At 52.9% G+C, this 18,677-nt stretch overlaps 8 protein-coding genes across 8 annotated transcripts; 6 read left to right on the top strand and 2 right to left on the bottom strand.

The window, feature by feature from the left end:
• Positions 1-314: 314 nt before the first annotated feature.
• On the top strand, positions 315-996 carry HD553DRAFT_343864 (uncharacterized protein; the record flags this gene model as incomplete). The annotated part of the gene is made up of 2 exons (XM_046182919.1): positions 315-650; positions 760-996. The coding sequence occupies 2 exons, from the start codon at positions 315-317 to the stop codon at positions 994-996; spliced, it is 573 nt and encodes a 190-aa protein (XP_046034883.1).
• Positions 997-1,585: 589 nt separating this feature from the next.
• On the top strand, positions 1,586-3,451 carry HD553DRAFT_286687 (Six-hairpin glycosidase-like protein). The gene is made up of 3 exons (XM_046178266.1): positions 1,586-1,957; positions 2,069-2,438; positions 2,509-3,451. The coding sequence occupies exons 1-3, from the start codon at positions 1,794-1,796 to the stop codon at positions 3,310-3,312; spliced, it is 1,338 nt and encodes a 445-aa protein (XP_046034882.1). The 5' UTR covers positions 1,586-1,793; the 3' UTR covers positions 3,313-3,451.
• A 1,070-nt stretch (positions 3,452-4,521) lies between these two features.
• HD553DRAFT_314887 (alpha/beta-hydrolase) lies at positions 4,522-6,186 on the top strand. Its single transcript, XM_046180407.1, has 6 exons — positions 4,522-4,663; positions 4,747-4,969; positions 5,087-5,214; positions 5,307-5,414; positions 5,510-5,603; positions 5,679-6,186. Exons 1-6 carry the CDS (start codon positions 4,593-4,595, stop codon positions 6,009-6,011), a joined length of 957 nt encoding a protein of 318 aa, XP_046034881.1. The 5' UTR covers positions 4,522-4,592; the 3' UTR covers positions 6,012-6,186.
• On the top strand, positions 6,187-7,760 carry HD553DRAFT_314885 (uncharacterized protein). The gene is made up of 4 exons (XM_046180406.1): positions 6,187-6,555; positions 6,635-6,685; positions 6,973-7,049; positions 7,124-7,760. Exons 1-4 carry the CDS (start codon positions 6,259-6,261, stop codon positions 7,602-7,604), a joined length of 906 nt encoding a protein of 301 aa, XP_046034880.1. The 5' UTR covers positions 6,187-6,258; the 3' UTR covers positions 7,605-7,760.
• Positions 7,761-9,139: 1,379 nt separating this feature from the next.
• On the bottom strand, positions 9,140-10,915 carry HD553DRAFT_351328 (uncharacterized protein). Its single transcript, XM_046183605.1, has 4 exons — positions 9,971-10,915; positions 9,751-9,839; positions 9,630-9,663; positions 9,140-9,542 (listed from the first exon to the last, which is right to left on the bottom strand). Exons 1-4 carry the CDS (start codon positions 10,871-10,873, stop codon positions 9,303-9,305), a joined length of 1,266 nt encoding a protein of 421 aa, XP_046034879.1. The 5' UTR covers positions 10,874-10,915; the 3' UTR covers positions 9,140-9,302.
• A 192-nt stretch (positions 10,916-11,107) lies between these two features.
• Positions 11,108-14,132, top strand: HD553DRAFT_314881 (uncharacterized protein). The gene is made up of 6 exons (XM_046180405.1): positions 11,108-11,529; positions 11,609-12,027; positions 12,143-12,286; positions 12,390-13,463; positions 13,570-13,721; positions 13,818-14,132. The coding sequence occupies exons 1-6, from the start codon at positions 11,460-11,462 to the stop codon at positions 13,984-13,986; spliced, it is 2,028 nt and encodes a 675-aa protein (XP_046034878.1). The 5' UTR covers positions 11,108-11,459; the 3' UTR covers positions 13,987-14,132.
• Positions 14,133-14,229: 97 nt separating this feature from the next.
• HD553DRAFT_73833 (putative L-arabinitol 4-dehydrogenase) lies at positions 14,230-16,187 on the top strand. The gene is made up of 7 exons (XM_046184458.1): positions 14,230-14,598; positions 14,679-14,890; positions 14,984-15,179; positions 15,275-15,533; positions 15,634-15,690; positions 15,780-15,845; positions 15,939-16,187. Exons 1-7 carry the CDS (start codon positions 14,336-14,338, stop codon positions 16,089-16,091), a joined length of 1,206 nt encoding a protein of 401 aa, XP_046034877.1. The 5' UTR covers positions 14,230-14,335; the 3' UTR covers positions 16,092-16,187.
• HD553DRAFT_358741 (uncharacterized protein) lies at positions 16,188-18,437 on the bottom strand (the record flags this gene model as incomplete). Its single annotated transcript, XM_046183921.1, has 5 exons — positions 16,188-16,624; positions 16,692-16,777; positions 16,909-17,020; positions 17,295-17,315; positions 17,852-18,437. 5 exons carry the CDS (start codon positions 18,435-18,437, stop codon positions 16,437-16,439), a joined length of 993 nt encoding a protein of 330 aa, XP_046034876.1. The 3' UTR covers positions 16,188-16,436.
• Between the last annotated feature and the right edge of the window lie 240 nt (positions 18,438-18,677).

Genomic DNA, 18,677 nt, shown 5'->3' with positions numbered 1-18,677 from the left:
TCGAGGAGTCACCGATGTACCGGTCCAAGGTGGTACTCGATCGATACTGAATTCCTGCAAGGTCACTTCCTTTGTACTCTCATGAAAGGGGAGCTCCTCTCCAGCTCGACTGTCGAGGTATAAGAGCTCAACGACGCAAAGATCGCTCGGACCAAGAAGTGAGACTCCCTTTGATCGTCGTCCGCCACTATTCGTGCAGCCTCAACCTAGATTACAAGTCGATCACTTCGATCTCATCAGGCGAGAGAGAACTTGAGCTTCAAGCGGGATATAAGCAGTACAATCAGCTCCATAGGTCTTCAAACGGCCACAACATGGCTACCCCCCTTGCTGCTACTACCAGTGCCACCACGACAACCACTACAGCAACAGCAACACCCTCCAAAACATCCACCTACTTTTCCAAGATCTCCTCTCTCGCCAAATCCATCCAAACCTCGATCAAATCCTCCTGGTCCAAGCTATCCACCTGGTCCAAGAGCTCGTGGAACTCGTTCACTTCGACCTGTAGTAAAGCGTTGACTAGCTTCAAGTCGTTCTGGAAGAAGGGATGGGATGGGTTCAAGTCGATCTGGACGACGAGTTCTGGCAGCGAAAAGAAGGTTGAAGATGTGGAAAAGGGGAAAGTGGTCGAGCAGGAAACGACTGTGGTGAGTGAGACACTGCCTTCTACAAGCCGAGGAATTGGTCGTACAACGCTTGGGCTGCTTGATGATATGATACTGACGATACATGGCCGTCGATCGATTTCACGTGCAGAAGACCCCCGAAGGCGGGGTAGAACAGAAGAAACAAGTCATTCAAGTTACAGAGAAACCTCAGGAAGATGGGGGTGGGGTTGTCAAGGAGGAAGCAGTGGAGACCAAGACTGTGGTCGCTCCTACCGGAGAAAAAGTCGAGGCGGCAAAGACGACGGTGACGCAAGAGAAGGTGGATGATAAGGGCGACATCTTAGCCCAAGAGAAGAAGGTTGACGAGGCTGCTGAGACTGCTTGATTGTTTCCAGGGGCCAGTGTTCGGCTTGTCAGATTCCTAAGTCACATTATATACATAACAGCATATTTCGGACAGGAGTTACCGTCGCGTCGCGTGCACAGGCTTGAGATTGAATTCAAGAGACGAATAAGCAATCGTTTCTCGGATCGATTTGGATATCAAGGCAGGGCTATCGATCAAATAAGACTTCAGTTAGATTCGTATATGTCTCAGCGATGTGTTGCTACAGACGCGGCCCGACACCGAGAATTGCCGGGATCATGCGGAGATGACCTCGAAATCGTCGACCGACCTTTACAACTTCCATCGCTTCGAGCCGTTTCACCCGGGTTCCATCGAACGTTCCAAGGTCTTGTCTGAGTGTGAAACGGCGAGATGAAACGAGACGGTACTACTGCGCAACGTGGTCGGGGCGAGGAATGATCGACGTCTTCCTCTTCGAATGTTTGCCAAGCCACTGACGCAAAACGCGAACGCGGGGCCAGAAGGAACAAAGGTGGAGGTCAAGTAGAGTGAAGAGAGACGACGACCTCCTTGGCAATCGACTTTTGAGCTTTTGATCAAGTCGTTGATAGTTGATGAGGTCGCAGTAGAGTCCCCAAAGTATCTCTCTTCTGTTCTTGCTCGTACACTGTATCCTTTATTCATCCTCAACGTCTACACCTTCACATACCCGCCTCCTGAATACCATCTTGCCCTCGATCCCCGATCCTACCAGCCTCATTAAAATTCGCCCCGACCTCATCAAAATCAACTCATCCACTGCCAAACCGAATCGTCGGACTACGAGCTTCAAGATGCTCCTCACCGCCTTCCTTAGCACCATCCCCCTCCTATCGCTGGTCTCTGCCGAACCTCTCGGGGTCGCTCCACCAAGAACGTTCGAAAAGAGGCAGGTAGAGCTCAGTGGGGAGATGATCGACAAGGTCAGGACGTTGGCTTATAACCTGAACAACAAGAGGTGAGTCCCGCGTCTCGATAAGAATCACTTCACGACACTCTGAGATCTTTAGGAGCTGATCGAGACGCTTTTCTTGTCTTCCCTTTCTGAACAAACCGGAATGACATCTAGTTGGGAAAACGGAACCCTCGCCCAAGCGATCATCGAATTCGACTACCCCTCCTTCAGCCCTTTCAACACCTCCCACACCCCACCTTCCACTACTCCTTCCCTCCAATCCTCCGTTCCGGACCCTATCATCTCCCTCGCCCGGGTCACCCTGGAAAACCGTCCTACCGCCCAAAACGCCGACACCCTAGATAATCCGTTCCGGGGGGGCAGGTTGTTGGAGGATGGGAGTTCGGCGGATCCGGCGAGTTTGGGGGTGGCGGTCTTGTTAGCCGGAACGAGTGAGAGCGTGGGAGGGGATGTGATCGGAGGGGTCAATTTCTCGGTCGCTGCGAGGGAAGAGGTCGAGTATCAGCTTTATAACGTGCCCAGGGTGAGTCCGAAGAGACGAGTGGCAGGACGGTGGACTGTCAGCTGATTCTGCGTCATCTTCCCTTTCGAAGACCTCGGAGGGCGCCATCTCCCACCGAGCCGCGGAAGCTCAGCTCTGGGCCGACTTTATGTACATGGTACCCCCCTTCCTCGCCTACTACGGGTTCGACACCGCCAACCAAACCCTCCTCCAGATCGCATACGACCAATGCCGGCTCTATCGTGACGCTCTCCAGGACAAGGATACCAAGCTCTGGCGCCACATCGTCGGAGGGGAGGGGAACGGGATATCCGATTCCGGTCTCTGGGCTACGGGGAACGGATGGGCTACGGCGGGCATGTTACGTGTAGCTGCTACGATCCGACGGAGCGAGTTTAGCGGGGACATGGAGGATCAGGTCAACGATCTCGCAGCGTGGGTGGGGGAGATTGTCGATGCCGCCAAGTCCCGGGTGACTTCGTCAGGGTTGGTCAGGAACTATATAGACGACCAATCTTCTTTCCCCGATACTGCCGGATCTACCATGCTCGCTTATTCCGCCTTCCGACTGTCCACCATGGGATTCACCAACGACCATACGGGGTTCGCCAATCAGGTGCATTCTACCGTCGTATCGCGTCACTTGGCTGATAACGGGACCTTGACGGACGCAGTGGACCCCTTGGTCTGGGACAGACTGGGGACGGCGGGATCACCAGAGGGACAGAGTTTCGTACTCTTGATGCAAGCGGCGTATAACGAGTACAGGACCGCGGGAGGATCCGATGATACCGAGGGCAAGGACGAGTCCGGTGGGGTAGCGTTGGGCATCAAGGGTGCTTGGATTGCGCTCGTGGCAGTCGGTGTTGCGCTCGTCGGCGCATGGGTCGCTTGATGGAAGGCGGACTCGTCTGAGTTTCGAGGTTGTGCTAGGAAAAGAAGGAAAGTGCTCGCTCGCTCTTGTATCGCATTCATAATAGATGAAGTTTCTCTGTCGATGTCGTGCTCGCTATGATATTGCATTTCCCGCTTGACACAGCTCGAGATCCCAACATTTCATTACAAGATTGCTGTATGGATCCCTCGCCTTCAACAGACTGTCCCCCGTAAACCGGTGACATCGCGAAAAGCGGATGAAGTGCGCAAGTACCGTCACACCAAAACTCTTCATGAGTCTAACCTATCTGGGTGTTCTTTACAGGCTGACGGCCGCTTGAATTTACAGCATGCGCATTTCGCGGCAGCCTGTCGGTACTTGAGACAACCCATGTCAAAACTCGGCTTGTTACCTTGTCAACACCGTGCCTCTCACAAGCGGGACTGGCTGTGTGTTGCAGTCTACCAAGAGGGAGAGGTCGAGTCTCCCTATGGGGCTTGTAAGTCGAGATCTCAACACAGCTGCATGTTGAGAGGGACAGCCAAGCCCACCAATTAACATTCTTGCAACATTGTCGTCATCAGGACCTTACCGTATAAGCCCCATCATCATCACGCACCCATCATTGTCATCAATTATTGTTACGCACCTTGCCCTTTCATCATCGACATCAAGATTGGCCACCATCGATATCGAGACCCTTCTGGTTGAAGAAATCTATCATTTGGCCGACATCAATATCGAGAAGAAAGATTGTTGGATGCTTACTGCATCGGTTATCAATAAGTGTGATCATGCCCAGCCAAACTCACAGTAACTGAAAAGTCGCATTAAGCAAACTCGCTGACGACACCGAATCTTTCTGGAATTGCTTCAATTGGCATCGACAACACCAGGATAGCTTCAGTAAGTTCGAGATCGAGTTTGCATTTCGGTTGCGCGACATCATTATGGACAATCGCATACACACAGGCGCTTGAAGCTCGGGGATAAATTGAGTTGGACAGCCGAGCTTCGCCATGCTAATCGGGTCTACAAACCTCTGGCTATCTGGCTAATTCTCGCCATCCTTATACCCGAATCAGACCGACGATTGAGTGATCGAGTGACTTTCGGCATCCCGAAACCACTGCATTTTGCTTCCGATACCCGTGCGACCGGAAGGAAAAAGTCGGGAATCGGTCGGTTAGCGAAAGGGTTGAGCAGCTTTGTAGAGCTATAGGTATGTGTAATGTCAAGTTCAAGCAAGAGGTCCTGCTCAGTCCCACCATCATTGTTAATCACAGCGGATTATAGAGATGAACATGGCTGGGTTCTTGAGCGAGATTACTTCGACCAGGACGCTCGGCCGGTGCGTCCGGCCGACGAGGTGAGCACAGTAGTCAGGCAAACGATGCAAGACCCCCAACCCGAAACCTGACCACATCGTCTGTCCCCTCCGTAACTATATAGCCTACTCCGGACAATCCCTTCCACCCCACTCGCCTTCCGATACTACTCCTCGACGCCCCTAGAGACCGTCCCTTTGGCCTTCCACCACGTTCCCGCTGAAGGGGCTGATGTCAAGAAAGACCAGAGCCTGGTCATCTGTCACGGACTCTTCGGGTCGAAGCAGAATTGGAGGACGCTGAGTAAAGCCTTGGCGCAAAAGTTACGGATGCAGGTTTTCGTATTGGTGAGTCGAGATCCTTGTTGCAACGTATCGTATCGCCCGCAGATGTCGAGGTTATAAGGAAGGCTCATGCGAGACGGGTATGACGTATGATATGATATGCGTGTGATACGGTGACAGGACTTGCGGAATCATGGGACATCACCGCACAAGGCTCCTAATGATTACGAACATATGGCTGCCGATGTCTCTAGGTTCTTGAAAGACCAAGGACTAAACAGCGGGGTGAATCTTTTGGGTCACAGCATGTACGTCGTATCGTGCTCCCCCCAGAGCCTGATCGCTTCCTAGCATGATGTGGGTGAGCTAATTTGTACGTTTTTCTTGTGAGACGGTGTAGGGGAGGCAAGGTCGTCATGTCCGTAGCGCTGAACAAGGAATACAACTCTCCACTCCGGACGTTGATCAGTGCGGATATGGCTGCGGCTAGGGGCAAGATATCCAAAGAGTCAGTCATACCTCCTGATACTATAGGTTTGCTATCACGTCGTTGAAGACATCAGTGCTGATGTTGTCGATTCGAATGACACGGTGGGATGATAGGTTCATAGAATACGCTTATGCTATGCAGAGGATCGAGGAGGCGGGTGTGAAGAGCAAGTCGGCCGCGGACAAGTTGTTGGCCGAGGTCGAGCCGGTAAGTCGAGGTCTAGGTCTCATGAACATACAAAATAGCTGATCTTCGCTCTGATGACCTCTTTTGCTCGAATAGGAACTCTCCATCCGCCAATTCCTCCTGACAAACAGCTTTATCGACCCCGAGACCAAGACCCTTAAATTCCGAATCCCTCTTGACATCCTCTCCACCTCCATACCCGCTATCGGCCACTTTCCCTACGCCCCTGGTGAAGCCACATGGGAAGGCCCGGCACTGTTCGTCAAGGGGGCCAAGGCGAGGTACATTACCGAACGCAACGAACCGATCACTCGAGGGTTTTTCCCGAACATGCGCTTGGAGACGTTTGATACGGGCCATTGGGTGCATGCGGAGAAGCCTGAACAGTTTATAGGGCTCGTCAAGGAGTTTGTCGAGGCTCAGAAGTAGGTTTGGGGGATGTATCGACCTTGTCAATCGTCGCATAAATGCATAGATCATGTTGTGAAGATCGATCCCTGCCGCGATGACGAATTCCGAGATTCGGGCGCTTGTTCCGAGATCCGAGAATAGGTCGATGCACCGCGACCGACCTACCCTTGAACTCGTATATATACCTCGAAGATATTGTACGAAGCCTTAGCTCTTGCCAAAACCTCGTGCTCACTTCCGAACGAACCTTCCTAAACTCGCAACGATGTCCGCCAAAACAGCTGCCAGCTCGGTCCGCCTCTCTGAATCCCTCAAGGCCCTCATCGCGGCCCCTCACGCACTCGGATCGGCCATCCCCGCTCCCCCACGACCAGCCTTTCAGGGGCTGTTCAACAAGATCAGCTCGACGGCCGAGAAGAATGGGGCCAAGAACGATGTCTGGTTGACCTTGTCCACCGGGGCTCTGGTCACGGTCAATTCGCCGGCGTCCCTGTGTGAGCTGTATGATTTCGCTAGCGAGAAGCGAGGGAAGGATCTGAAGGAGCAGATCAGGATCGCGGCTGTGAGTGCAAAGCTCGTCTCATCGACTGACAAGTTTCCGGTAGTTATCATCGTACTGATCATGCTTGCGGCTCATGTAGATCATGCGCGAAGTGGGGCTGAAGTGTATAGGTAAGCCTTGGAGCTCGAGAGCAGGGCACGGACATGACACTGATCCCTATACGTTATTTGAACAGGTTTCGTGAGTTCCGGTGGAAGCCATGTCATGGTTAAAGGAGATGCTGAAGAGATACGATCACCGGATCTGCCTGATGTCATCAGTCGGGAGTGAGTACATTCGTGATGTTTGATTCATGCTAGAACAAACACTGAATCTCGCCGTCACGCTTGTTACGTCAGATCCCAAGGGTGGGTAACCGATGGAGCAACGTCGGACAAGGCGAATCAGCGGTACTGAAGAGCAACGACATTCTCGCAGACAATTAATGCCCTCGGAGCTCTACGAGCACATCTCTCTGAAGACGTCAAAGCGGGATTGAGCACCGAGTCGCTGAGGTATCGTCGATCCGTCACCCAAATCACATCTCGCTAAGACCTCTGATTCGAAACTTTTCGGCTACCATCGACAGACAACCTACGGAACATAACGTCAATGCGACCCAGATCAAAGCCAGATCGTTATGGGATGGGATCTACGAACCCCACGCGTCCAAACTCCTCGCCAAACTCGCTCAATCCCACCCGGACCTCCCCGTCCACATCCTGTCGTCGCACTACGGACCCCTCTTCTCGGACCCCGTCGATAGCTTTCCCGGAGGTCATTACAAGATCGGCCGAGTGCTCACTAGCGTGGTCGCCATAGCCTGTCTTCGAGCTCAACAAGGCGTGGGTCCCCAACTCACCTCGCACGTCTTTGGCTTGAAAAAGGCTCTGCTCGAAGGAGGTGGGGCTGAGGGAGAGGTCGCGGTGGAGGGTCAAGAATGGTTGACGAGCGATGAAGGAGTCAAGTGGGCTTTGGAGAGCGTGGATGGGATCGCCGAGGTCGTGGTAGGACGGGGAAAGAGCAGTTTCGCCGGTGCTCCTGGTGACGAGGTCAAGGCGAAGCTGTAGACGTTATTCGTATGTCCGCAAATGTAGATCTTGATAGTCCACGTCCCCCTGCAGGGTTTGGACCTACGCGTGCAGGTTTGTGAGCGTTCTCGTCTATTGAATTTTACGTCAGCATTGATCGTCCAACTCATATTATTGATTTGAGTTGATGCTGATATGCTGACCTTGTGGCTCCGTTCCGCTTTTTCACCTCGGGTGGAATCCATTTTTGTTGGTTTAGAAAGGATGATTCGGCAGTGATAGGGGTAAGTTTTGTAGAGGGGTCTTCTTCATCGGATGATGATACCTTCAAACTTCGACGGTATTGAACCTGTCTTGAGCCGATTTCTCTGCATCGCAGAGTTCCCGTTTGGGCGCGGACATGGATACGAAGACCTTTCAGGTATCCGAGCATCGTAGCGATTATGGGCTTCGACATTCGACAAGAGAGAGATATCTCCGGATGGATCATGGTGATGGCAAACAAGTGTAGCGGAGAAGAGGTGACCAAGAGTTATGACTTGATGAGAGGAGGAAAGTAGGCTGGTGGCTGTCGAAATACATCGAGTGGTAGGGTGGTGAACCCAGGCTAGCTGACAGCGAAGCACATTTCACTCCCCATCTGGCTCGTCCAGCGAATTGGCGCCCCCCTTCGCAGTCGACTCTCGCCACGCCGCAGCATCCACGGATCGTCGAGTGCCATGCAGTGAGGGGCGTGACACTGAACCCAAAATCTCGATCTGTCACTGCGTCTGTCAGCTCCTCATCCGGAGGGTGGCTTTGGCATTTACGACGACTCGCCTCCGTAATATGCGTCGTCGGGGCCGCATGCGTTCCACGGTTGTTTCGGTACCTTCTCCAAAACCACATATACCTTATCGAGGCGTTTGCGGATCTCCTCTGGGGTGAAACATCGCGCCGAAAGTTCGAGCTTGTTGGGCAAGATATAGGGGAGGTGAGGTCAAACATCATACCCGTTACACGCTAACACATCCTGGGGAGTAACAATTCGTAGCCAGGCGGATATCCTCGCACGTGATTTGGAAGCTCCCAGCTCAAGCACACTCTCCGCTTGTATGCAAGCAGTAACCTGCGAAAGTATGCGACGGATCAGCCCGGAACGGTCAAAGTCTTCGATAACCGACGACAAGCTCACCCTTGCAATACATGCGAGATTGTGAGGGGAGATCTGTAATATGCCAAAGTCTGTCGGTAAGCCCTCTTGCCAAAGGAAGTCTTTCGGCGAGCCGCTCTAGCCAAGAAAAGCCCTGCTTACTGATCTACGCCACGGGTCAAAACACAGAGATCCCCAACACACGCAGTTTGCCTTTAAAATCCCACTCGTGAAAATGCTGGTTGTCGTGTTTGAGGGCAAGCGCAAGCTTCTCATGCATGGTCATTTTGGTAAAGGGTTCGAGCACTTGCCACGGCCGCTTGCCTTGTTTTTTTGTTATTGCTTGATCTTCCGAGTGGGACAATGACTAGAGACCAACATGCGGCAATTGCACGAAAACCTTTCAACTAGGCTCAGCTGCCTGGTTTCCATATTGCCAACGACATTACCATCGATTGTATAGCTCGCGAGATCGCGCTCATATGAAACGCGCGCCTGTTCGTAGTTCGTGGTATATGAATGCGCTTTATACAAGTTCGAGGACATGCGGACTGATCCGCGTCATCGTGCGACTACTCCCATCCATCATATCCCAATCTCGTCCCTCACACCTTCCCCTTCTCCGCCCCGACAACCGTCTCAATGACGCCTAAAACCATCTCCCTCCTCTTTCTAATCTCCTTGTCGCCCTCATCACCATCCCCTTGGTACGACGCCTCCGGATCTCCCAAACACGGGAACCCGATATCTGCCAGCGCAACGAGCTGTTTCTTGATCGTGATGTCGTAAAAGGGCAAGACTCGCTGGGCATAGAATTTGGCGAGCGCTGCTGTTCTTTGTTGGATCTAGATGTAAAACATGGTCGTGTTTGGGGTAAGCGGTCCATTATGACTAGTAAAGACCGACAGGTATAATCTTGGGGTGTAGCTTACAATTTTCTTGTACTCTGGATGATCTGGAGCCCGTCTACCATACCGTACCCCCAATATCGGCATGTCGATCGGTTTAGCAAATGCTTAGAAACGGACCTCAGAGGAAGCGAGACCGACTCACTCGGCGGGCAACTTCGTCTTGTAATCCGCCACGATCTCTCCCCTCTTCTTCCACATGTGACGTTCCAGCTCTTCTTGTTCCTTCTTCAACTATCGATTCCGGATTCCGGACAACGAAGCGTAGTCGTTAGCTACTTCTTCCTCTGCACTCCTCCGGCAGGGTGGAGACAACCCACGCGACGAGAGCGAAGAAGAGAAAGAGGAATCGGGGTAAGACGTACCTTTTTCAATTTCTCCACCACATCACCCCTCATTATCAGTTCATCTACGATCGGCTTTCCTTCTTCGATAGAGAGGTTGGACATTTGTTCGGGCGTATAGCCGTACCTGTTCATCCGATCATCTTCCTCCTCCTCCTCCACTTCGTTATCATTGTCTGGGTTTGCGGAGAGGTCTATCACTGCTGAGTGATGAGGATCCTCCACCTGGATCACATGTTCAGACTTGGGTGACCTGGCGGGCCTCTCTGAATCATGGTCGTCCGTTCCGTTCGCTTCGTACGAATCATATTCGTAACCCCTCTCAGGTCGATGCTGATCCTCCTCGGCATAGGGATCCACCTCCACCTCTACGACTCTGTCTACCTCTCGTTCGATCCGACGTCGTTTCGAGCCAGAAGCCTGTACCTGTGATGGATCTTCTTCCCTCTCCCGTTCTCTCCTCTCGGTCCCAGTGAGCGTCTCGATCCAGCTCGGATGAGAGCGTGTCTCTCGATGTGTAGATTCAGACGGTCCGGATGTGGATGGCCCGGAGTTGTTCCGTCTCAAGGTAGCCAGGAGGTCTTGTAGCGAAGAACCACCTGTTTGTGCAGATCCCGGCTGAGTCTGGTTTTGGTATCCATAGTCATAACCATGTACATGTGCTCGTTCAGGTTGATGCTGATGCTGATGACCGTTCAGAGTCCCCTTAGATGAGCCGGGATGACCGTATGTAGCCTGATGAAACGGATTCGAAGCTAAAGAATACGGGTCGTTCGCAGCTGGAGGTGCTGGTGGTGGAGTAGCTGTGGCAGAACCTCCTGCGACACTATTGCTGGTGTTGCTGGTATTGGCGTCCTGGTTCGAACGGAGGAGGGCGAGTAGGGATTTGACAGAACCGGGGTCGCTATCCTGACGAAAGCTCATTGCAGCAGAGAATGGGGTAGAGTGAGCGGTGATGCAAGTCGAGGTTACGTTGTTATTTCAACTTCAACCAGAAAGGTCGAAACCCTGATCCGACTTTATCAACAAACAACGACATGCACATGCACGGATCCCCCTCGGAAGCTAATTTTCCATCGATGACGGAAGTATATTCCTTCGGTCGTTCGTCATATGGGTCCGTTCAACTTCTAGCTCTATTTTCAGAGGAAATACGAGTCTACACACACGATGCCACATCGTCATGGCAGATCACACCATCAACTGACACGAACCTCGCAAGTATGACGAAGGACCACGGCTTGTGTTGAGGGGAGGGTATAAAGGAGGACATCCGCATCTGGACGCACACCGTCGAAGGAAGAGACACATCCTTTTACTCAGGTCCTCGAGGACAAAGATAGCTATAGGTCCGCTCAAGGAGAACTAGATCTACATTTTACAAGCTACAAAAGACCTCGAAGTGGAACCCGCGGCGACTCACTCTCCAAGTGATCTAGGAGCTAGGAGCTAGGAGGATCAGACCCATCGCGACCTTCGATCGAACGTGCATCGTTGAGGACCAGCCAAGATGGAGGCTCAATCGAATCACCGGATCAACGGGTTCTCGATCTTCACCCTGATCGTCTTTATCGCAGTGAGTGAGTAAAACAACACAGTATGATATCTTTATGACATTTCTCCGGATTACTACTGACTTTTTGATACCTGATTCGATAGACGTCCTGGTCGTCTTCCCGATCCGGATCCCGCTCCCAAGACCCCTCACCCGAGCATTAGTCACGCTCTTCAGGAAGCTTAGGATCCTCAACACCCCCGAAACTTCATCCTCAACGTCCGGTCCTCATACGCAAACCATAAACTCATGCTCAACCTCAACTTCTCCCAACCCGCCTGTTCAGACCCCGAGAGCAAGCAATCCCGACCCCGACGGAGATCAAGATCAAGATCAAGATCCTGAAGAAGATGACCTCTTAGAGAAACAATACCACTTCCCCATAACCCTCAGTACCGCCCCCGTTATCGGAGTATTGCTCTTACTGGCTAGTACGAGCATCCCCGGGGACGTCGTTCGGACGGGGATCGTCGGGAGTGGAGGGGTGAAGCCTTATGATATCATGACGTTGTTCATCTCGCTCGTGAGTCGAGTGCCTGGGAGATCTGGGTCGTACACTACAGTATACCTTTTACCGGCTAGTAGTGTGGCTCGACGCCGATGCTGATATTTGACATGTTTGGAAAATCGCGCTATAGGCCTACATCTCGTTATCCCTGGATTGCACCGGGTTGTTACGATACATGGCCTTCTGGGTCTCGCTCAAGGGCGGGACGTCAGGAAGGAGACTCTACCTGTTCTTCTTCTTGTTCTTCTTCTTTTTCGGGGTCATCGTCGGGAACGTGAGTCGCTGTAAACGTCGTTCCTTGAAGTCTAGTCGCAGCATTGGAGGGACCGCGATCGCTGACAAGTTGAGTCTTGGATTGTCGTGCCCAAATTATACAGGACCCGATCATCCTCTCCGGAACATCCTTCCTGGCCTACTTTTCCCGTATCGCCGGCATCTCCCCACCACGCGCTTGGATCTTCATGCAATTCGCATCGTGCAACATCGCCTCGGCCGTCCTCGTCTCTTCCAACCCGACCAACCTGGTGCTCACGGGCGCATACGACGTATCCTTCCTCGTCTATTCTGCTTGGACGGTCCTCCCCGTCTTGGCTACCGGTTTCGTCCTCTTCCCTATACTCGTCTGGGGGGTGTTTAGGGATAAAGAAGATCAGCTCATCCCGAGACGGTTGGAGACGCCGGATGTGGACCCGAAGACGGCCCTGATCGATAAGAACGGGGCCATCTTCGGGTCCGTCTTGCTCGGGGTCGCCCTGGCGCTCCTAGTCGGTCTGAGCGCTGGAGGGTTGTTGCACGGCGTGCAGGGGGTGTGGACGGTCACGGCTCCTGCGGCGATAGTCATGCTAGCCAGGGATCTGTGGTACGACATGAAAAAGTTCAAGAAGGGGGGCTCGTCCGCGGATAGGGTGAGCGGTGCGGATGGAGGAGCGGGGGTGGACGAACTGGAGTTACAGGGTATGGACGACTTGTCCGGTTCGAAAGGCGTCGTCGAAGCTGGGAAGGCACCCAAGCCGACATCGAACGGGTCGATCCAGATCCCTCAGGAAGTGCATAGTAATGGCAAGGCGGAAACTTCGATGACGATGAGACGCAGGAATTCGGGGATGAACCCTACGAGCGTCACCCTCAGCTCACCCATCACTCGGAACACCTCCATCTCCCTCCCTCCGTCGACCTCCTCCATTCCTCCCAAAACGCAACCTCGACAAAAACGGACCTTCCAATCCACCTTTCAAGCGATCCCTCAGCACTTTCCCACCTTTACGCACGTCTTCGTCCGACTCCCCCTCCCGCTGCTGCCGTTCGCGTTCTCGATGTTCATCCTCGTCGAAGCGTTGTCGTACGTCGGGTGGATAAGGGTGTTTGGCGGGTGGTGGACCAGTTGGGTGAAGGTGGCCGGGTTGGCAGGGGCTATCTTCTTGATGGGCGTTTTGAGCGTTTTGGGGTGTAATGTGGGTCGATTGCGGTCAATATTGATTGACAACGCTTTCCAGTCCGCTAATTACGTCGCTTTGCCCCTGTTTTCGTATGGGACAACGTCGTTTGAATGCCTGACAGGCATTCGGCACTAATATCGGAGCGACGATCCTCCTCAGCCGGGTCCTCCAACAGTGGTCCAACAACGCGAACAACGTCGTCTCGAATCGGGTCTTGTACGGGTCGCTTTATACGTTGGCTTTGGGGAGCAATTATGGGGCTTTCAGTTATACGTGAGCGTCGCTGGTTCTCCCTGTGATCCGCAATGGGTCCTCATGCTCATCTGACTTGTTTCTTGCAACTGTATCCTTCTCACTGGATGTCTGTAGTTTCTCGGCATCACTCGCCGGCCTGTTGTGGAAATCCATCCTCGCGCAAAAGGGGATCCAGGTCGGCAGGTGGGAGTTTGCGAAGAATAATGCGGTGATCGTGCTCGTCTGCATGATCGTCGGGTGTCTGGTCGTCGCGGCCGAGGTCTGTGTCATGTACGACGATTAATTGAAGGGGAAGGGTCTGCTCGTGTTTAAGAGGATAACAAAGTAAATAGAAAGTAAATATGGGATCTGAACATGTGATCGTCGCTCCCTGGCTTGGTCGGATGATTATCGGTAGGATGTGTCGGACGATTATCGGATGATTTCCCCCGACTCGCCCTTGCGCTTCGGGTGCATGTGATCCGGATCAAACCCGGGGTGGAAAGGGTCTGTTTACCCCCTATTGGCATGCTTGGCCCAGGGGTATATAACCTCGAGTGATCAGGTGCTTCCCTTCCCTGCTCCTTCCTCACCTCTACCTCCCGCTACATCACATCAATCACACACACAGACAACGTCACACACTCGCAATCATGGTCGTCGCCTCTGCCACCACCCTCCCCGTCCAGAACAAGACCCACTACGAATCCCGGTTCGACCCCCTCAAGGTCCTCCAACACCCGGATTTCAAGGTCCTCGACGAACAAGACCTCTCGCAATTGAAACAGGGGGACGATAGCGTCAACCTCGCTTGTGCTTATAACGAGAAGCATGAAGTGCATATGATCAGGAAACCTCATGCTGAGCCCGGGCCTGGTGAGGTCAAGCTCAGGGTCAGGGCTACGGGAATCTGCGGGTGAGTCAACGCTCCGTTGGTCCATCCTTCTCTTGCATCTCGTGCTGATGTGAACCGTTGTTTCTCTTTGCTCATCGCAGCTCCGACGTCCATTTCTGGAAACACGGTCAGATCGGACCTACCATGATCGTCACCGACGAATGCGGCGCGGGGCACGAATCCGCCGGAGAGGTCGTCGCCGTCGGTGAAGGTGTCACCAGGCTTCAAGTCGGGGACAGGGTAGCCATCGAAGCCGGTGTCCCTTGTAGCAGGGCTGATTGTGGAGCTTGCGCTTCCGGTCGATACAATGCTTGTAAGCATTCCTCCCTAGCCTGCCCTACCCAATCAATAGCCGGATCGGAAGCTAACTTTACCTCTTTCTCTGTCTCTCTTTTCTATCGCGCAGGCCCGAACGTCGTCTTCTTCTCCACCCCGCCTTACCACGGTACCTTGACACGATACCACGTCCACCCTTCCGAATGGGTGCACAAGCTGCCGGACAACGTCTCTTATGAAGAAGGTAGTCTTTGTGAACCGCTCGCCGTCGCCCTCGCTGGTATCGATCGGGCGGGGATCAGGTTGGGCGATGGAGTCGTCATCGCGTGAGTCCCGCGTGCGGTTCACAGCGCGACACAGGTGATGTGGTGGCACACAGTACTGACTCGATCTCTCCTCCCCCCTTCGTTCCCTTTTGCAGCGGCGCTGGACCTATCGGCCTAGTCTCCCTCCTCGCCGCCAAAGCCCTCGGTGCGACCCCGATCATCATCACCGACCTCTTCCAATCGCGTCTCGATTTCGCCAAGACCCTCCATCCGGGCGTACAGACCGTCCTCGTCGAGCGGGGTCAGACGGCCGAAGAGGTCGCCGTCAAGATCAGAGAGGCCGCAGGAGGGGTGGATTTGAAGTTTGCCCTGGAGTGTACAGGGGTGGAGAGTTCGATCAGGACGTGTATCTTTGTGAGTCGGCGCGAGTCGGGTCGGGTTTTCAAGGGATCTGGTCGAAGCTGTGTGTGCGGGTTTGCTGAGGGTGATATCGCTTCCGGTTGGGTTGTTACAGTCGATGGCTTTCGGAGGAAAGGTGTTCGTCATCGGTGTCGGGAAAGCCGAGCAGAACGTGAGTCACCTCGGTCCTTTCTTCCCTGTAAAATAATACTTTGGGGCTTTAAGGCTGATCATGTCTTTCTCTTGTTACGCGGACTTCAGATCCCGTTCATGATCTGCTCGGCCAACGAGATCGACATTCAGTTCCAGTACCGATATTGCCACCAGGTGAGCCTATCTCTCTTTCTGAACTCGCTTCATAGTCTAATATCGAACCTTCATCGCTCACCATCGGATTACCTTTCCGCTTGACGACCACAGTACCCCAAGGCCATCCGACTCGTCGCCGCAGGACTGATCGACCTCAAGCCGCTGGTCACCCACCGATTCCCCCTGGAAAAGGCCGTCGAGGCCTTCCACGTCGCTGCCGACCCGACTCAGGGAGCGATCAAGGTCCAGATCGTTGACGCCTGAGGCCGTTCTTCCCTCTAGGCTGGCGGGGACGGGAGTAAGAGGCCTCTCGTCGCGAGCGGTCGTTATGACATGGTGCAGATAAATTTCACGCGGGTTTAGGATTGTGATACGGGGGTTTCAAGGTCGACGGTTGTATAGGCATTTAATCGGTAGTCTGCAGTATCCTTCTTTCATTGCATGGGAGCTCTTGTATGGTATTTCTTACGTCTGTCCGACGATTCTCCGGCAGTTCTGAACGACGTGCAGTGAAGACGCTCATCGTTCTAGGGATATTGGAAAGCGTTTCAGTCTGCATCCGCGGTATCTGTATCACCTGCGATGAAATTCTGGAACATCATTTAGAAATCAGAAGAGGGTCGGGATGGACGGGATGGACGGGATGGACGGGATGGACAACAACAGAAGCGATGCAAAGAGTTGTGCTGTGTGTTTCATATCGAGATCTTTTCCAGCGATCCCGGAGGCGAAATGCCGTCTACTGTTCAACGAGTCTGTCTTGACTTTCAGAATTTGGCGCTGGGTATACCTGAAACCTGAGTGGAACATGAAGCTGTTGAGCTCGAGTTGTACCTAGAGGGGTATTTGTCACCGCAAACTCACCAATCTGCCGAACCTTGCCAGGGTCCTCGGGGCAGGATTTCACAACGGGTTGAAGCGCAAACGATGCGTCACCTTCTCCGTCTTGGCTGTATGAGCATGACAGGGTGAAAATATAAGGTCAGCGACCTTGCTGAAGCTTGGGAAGTCCCGACACAATGGCAGGGGTGAAAGTGAAGTACCTGTGTTGCAGCGGTGAGCAAGCAGCACTAGTTTACACCTTTCGATCAGGTTCATAATTCGCCGCTGTTTGGCAGTCATCTGTTCAGGAAGATTGTTGTAGGAGAACTCCAAAGGCAAGACATGATCAGGAGGCAGTTGGGAGCTTGCGCCTTGTTAAAAACATTGAGGGTCACCCTGATAGGGACTTGTGATCGGTATGGGTAAGGCGCCAACTTATCGTGAAAGTGCCTCCTGACCTGGGAGACCATTTGATCTCCCGGCGTAATGAACCTTGCATCTCCTCCCTGTCTTTCAGTGGCAAGCTCTGTAAGAGCTTGTGCCAGGCAGCCTGCCTAGTGAACTCCTTGACAACAGAAACCGGAGCCAGGAAATATTGGCCAGCCCGTTGCGAACGCTTGTATAACTCCTACTGCAGGTACGTACCCTCGAAAACACAGCATAGCACTAGTACACAAAAATCGCTAGAGTAGTACAGAGCGTAAATTCTTCTCCCTCGCGATTCAAAGTTGGTGAACTCTGGATGGACGCCTGCCATGGCTTTGCGCTGGACTCGTAACGTCTGGTGCGAAATCCACCGATTAGAAACGATCAAATGTTACAATAGCCAGGATGAGCTGTTTTGTGATAACGCGTCGCTTCTCGACCCGCCTCTTATGTTACGTAGGATATATGCTGCGTCGCTACATTATGAGCTGTATCGTCACACCAAAAGGGACACTCGACCGTTCGGCTTATGCAAACGGATTGAGGCCATTATAATCAGAAACCGATAGTATACAGTTGCGCCTTTTACTGATAGCGTCAGGTGGACCATCATATACCTTGTCGGGATCTCTTAAACATACTCGTACTGTTCTGTGATCTGACTACTACATGACGAGAACCCTAAATCAACGTGTAGTGTGACCAAAATTGAGTGTCGCCTGCATTCTTTTCCATGTCTCGGAATGCCTTGATGACCTTGTGCGCTTCTTGCTGACTTGCGATTCGACCAGTTTCGTAAATCTCCAGCAGACCGTCTGCCGTTTGGTCTTCCCCGAACGTCAACCTCAAGTAATGCTCAATGAGGTCTTTGCGGGCTGTGTCGTTGGACTCGGGGATCTTTTCCCACTTTGCGATGAACTCCGAGACGTAGTTGGGCTCATAACGAACGTCGGAACGATCGCCTCGGTGGAAATAGTCACCATGGTCGTTCTGGAGCATACGATTGTCTCGAGAGCGACCGCTTCGACCGGGATAGTCGTCGTAAAGAGAGTCGCCCTCGTCATGGTCGTCCCTGACCTTGATGGAGCAGTGACCGTCAAATCCAGGCGGCATGTTGACGGTCACTTCGACTCCGTTCGGCCATGTGAACGTCGTTGAATTCGGCTGTCGGTTCCCTTCGTAAGGTGCCGATCGATTATCCCAGTCATCTCGATGAGAATATCCGGGAACAGGGCTCAGTGGAGGTGGATATTCTGTAGACTTTTCCGAGTACTCGGTGCTGACGGTCCTTGCGGGTGGCGTTGCCTCTTCAGATCTGTCTCTGGAGGACTTTCCGGAGAAACAAGAGCCGAGGAATCGCATATTTACAGGCAATAGGTGGTATGTGATTGATTTTGTCTGGAGGAACGATTGTATCAAAATTTGATACCTATTCTCGGCAGGCGAAGAGCCAACATCGGCCGGGCTATATATACAGAGAGCGGTCGCAGTCAACATACTCGTACGCTCAGAACCGCTATCCTCCTTTCATGCACGAGTCTCTCGGGCGCGGAGCTGAATTGGACACATCGCGATGCAGCCCTTCCCTTGTCTATGGCTACG

This window comes from Filobasidium floriforme, assembly GCF_021052385.1.
Source record: "Filobasidium floriforme strain CBS 6241 chromosome Unknown HD553scaffold_17, whole genome shotgun sequence".
NCBI classification, from domain to species: Eukaryota; Fungi; Basidiomycota; class Tremellomycetes; order Filobasidiales; family Filobasidiaceae; genus Filobasidium; species Filobasidium floriforme.
The sequence above is the reverse complement of the archived record's forward strand: the minus strand, read 5'-3'. Positions and strand labels throughout refer to the sequence as shown.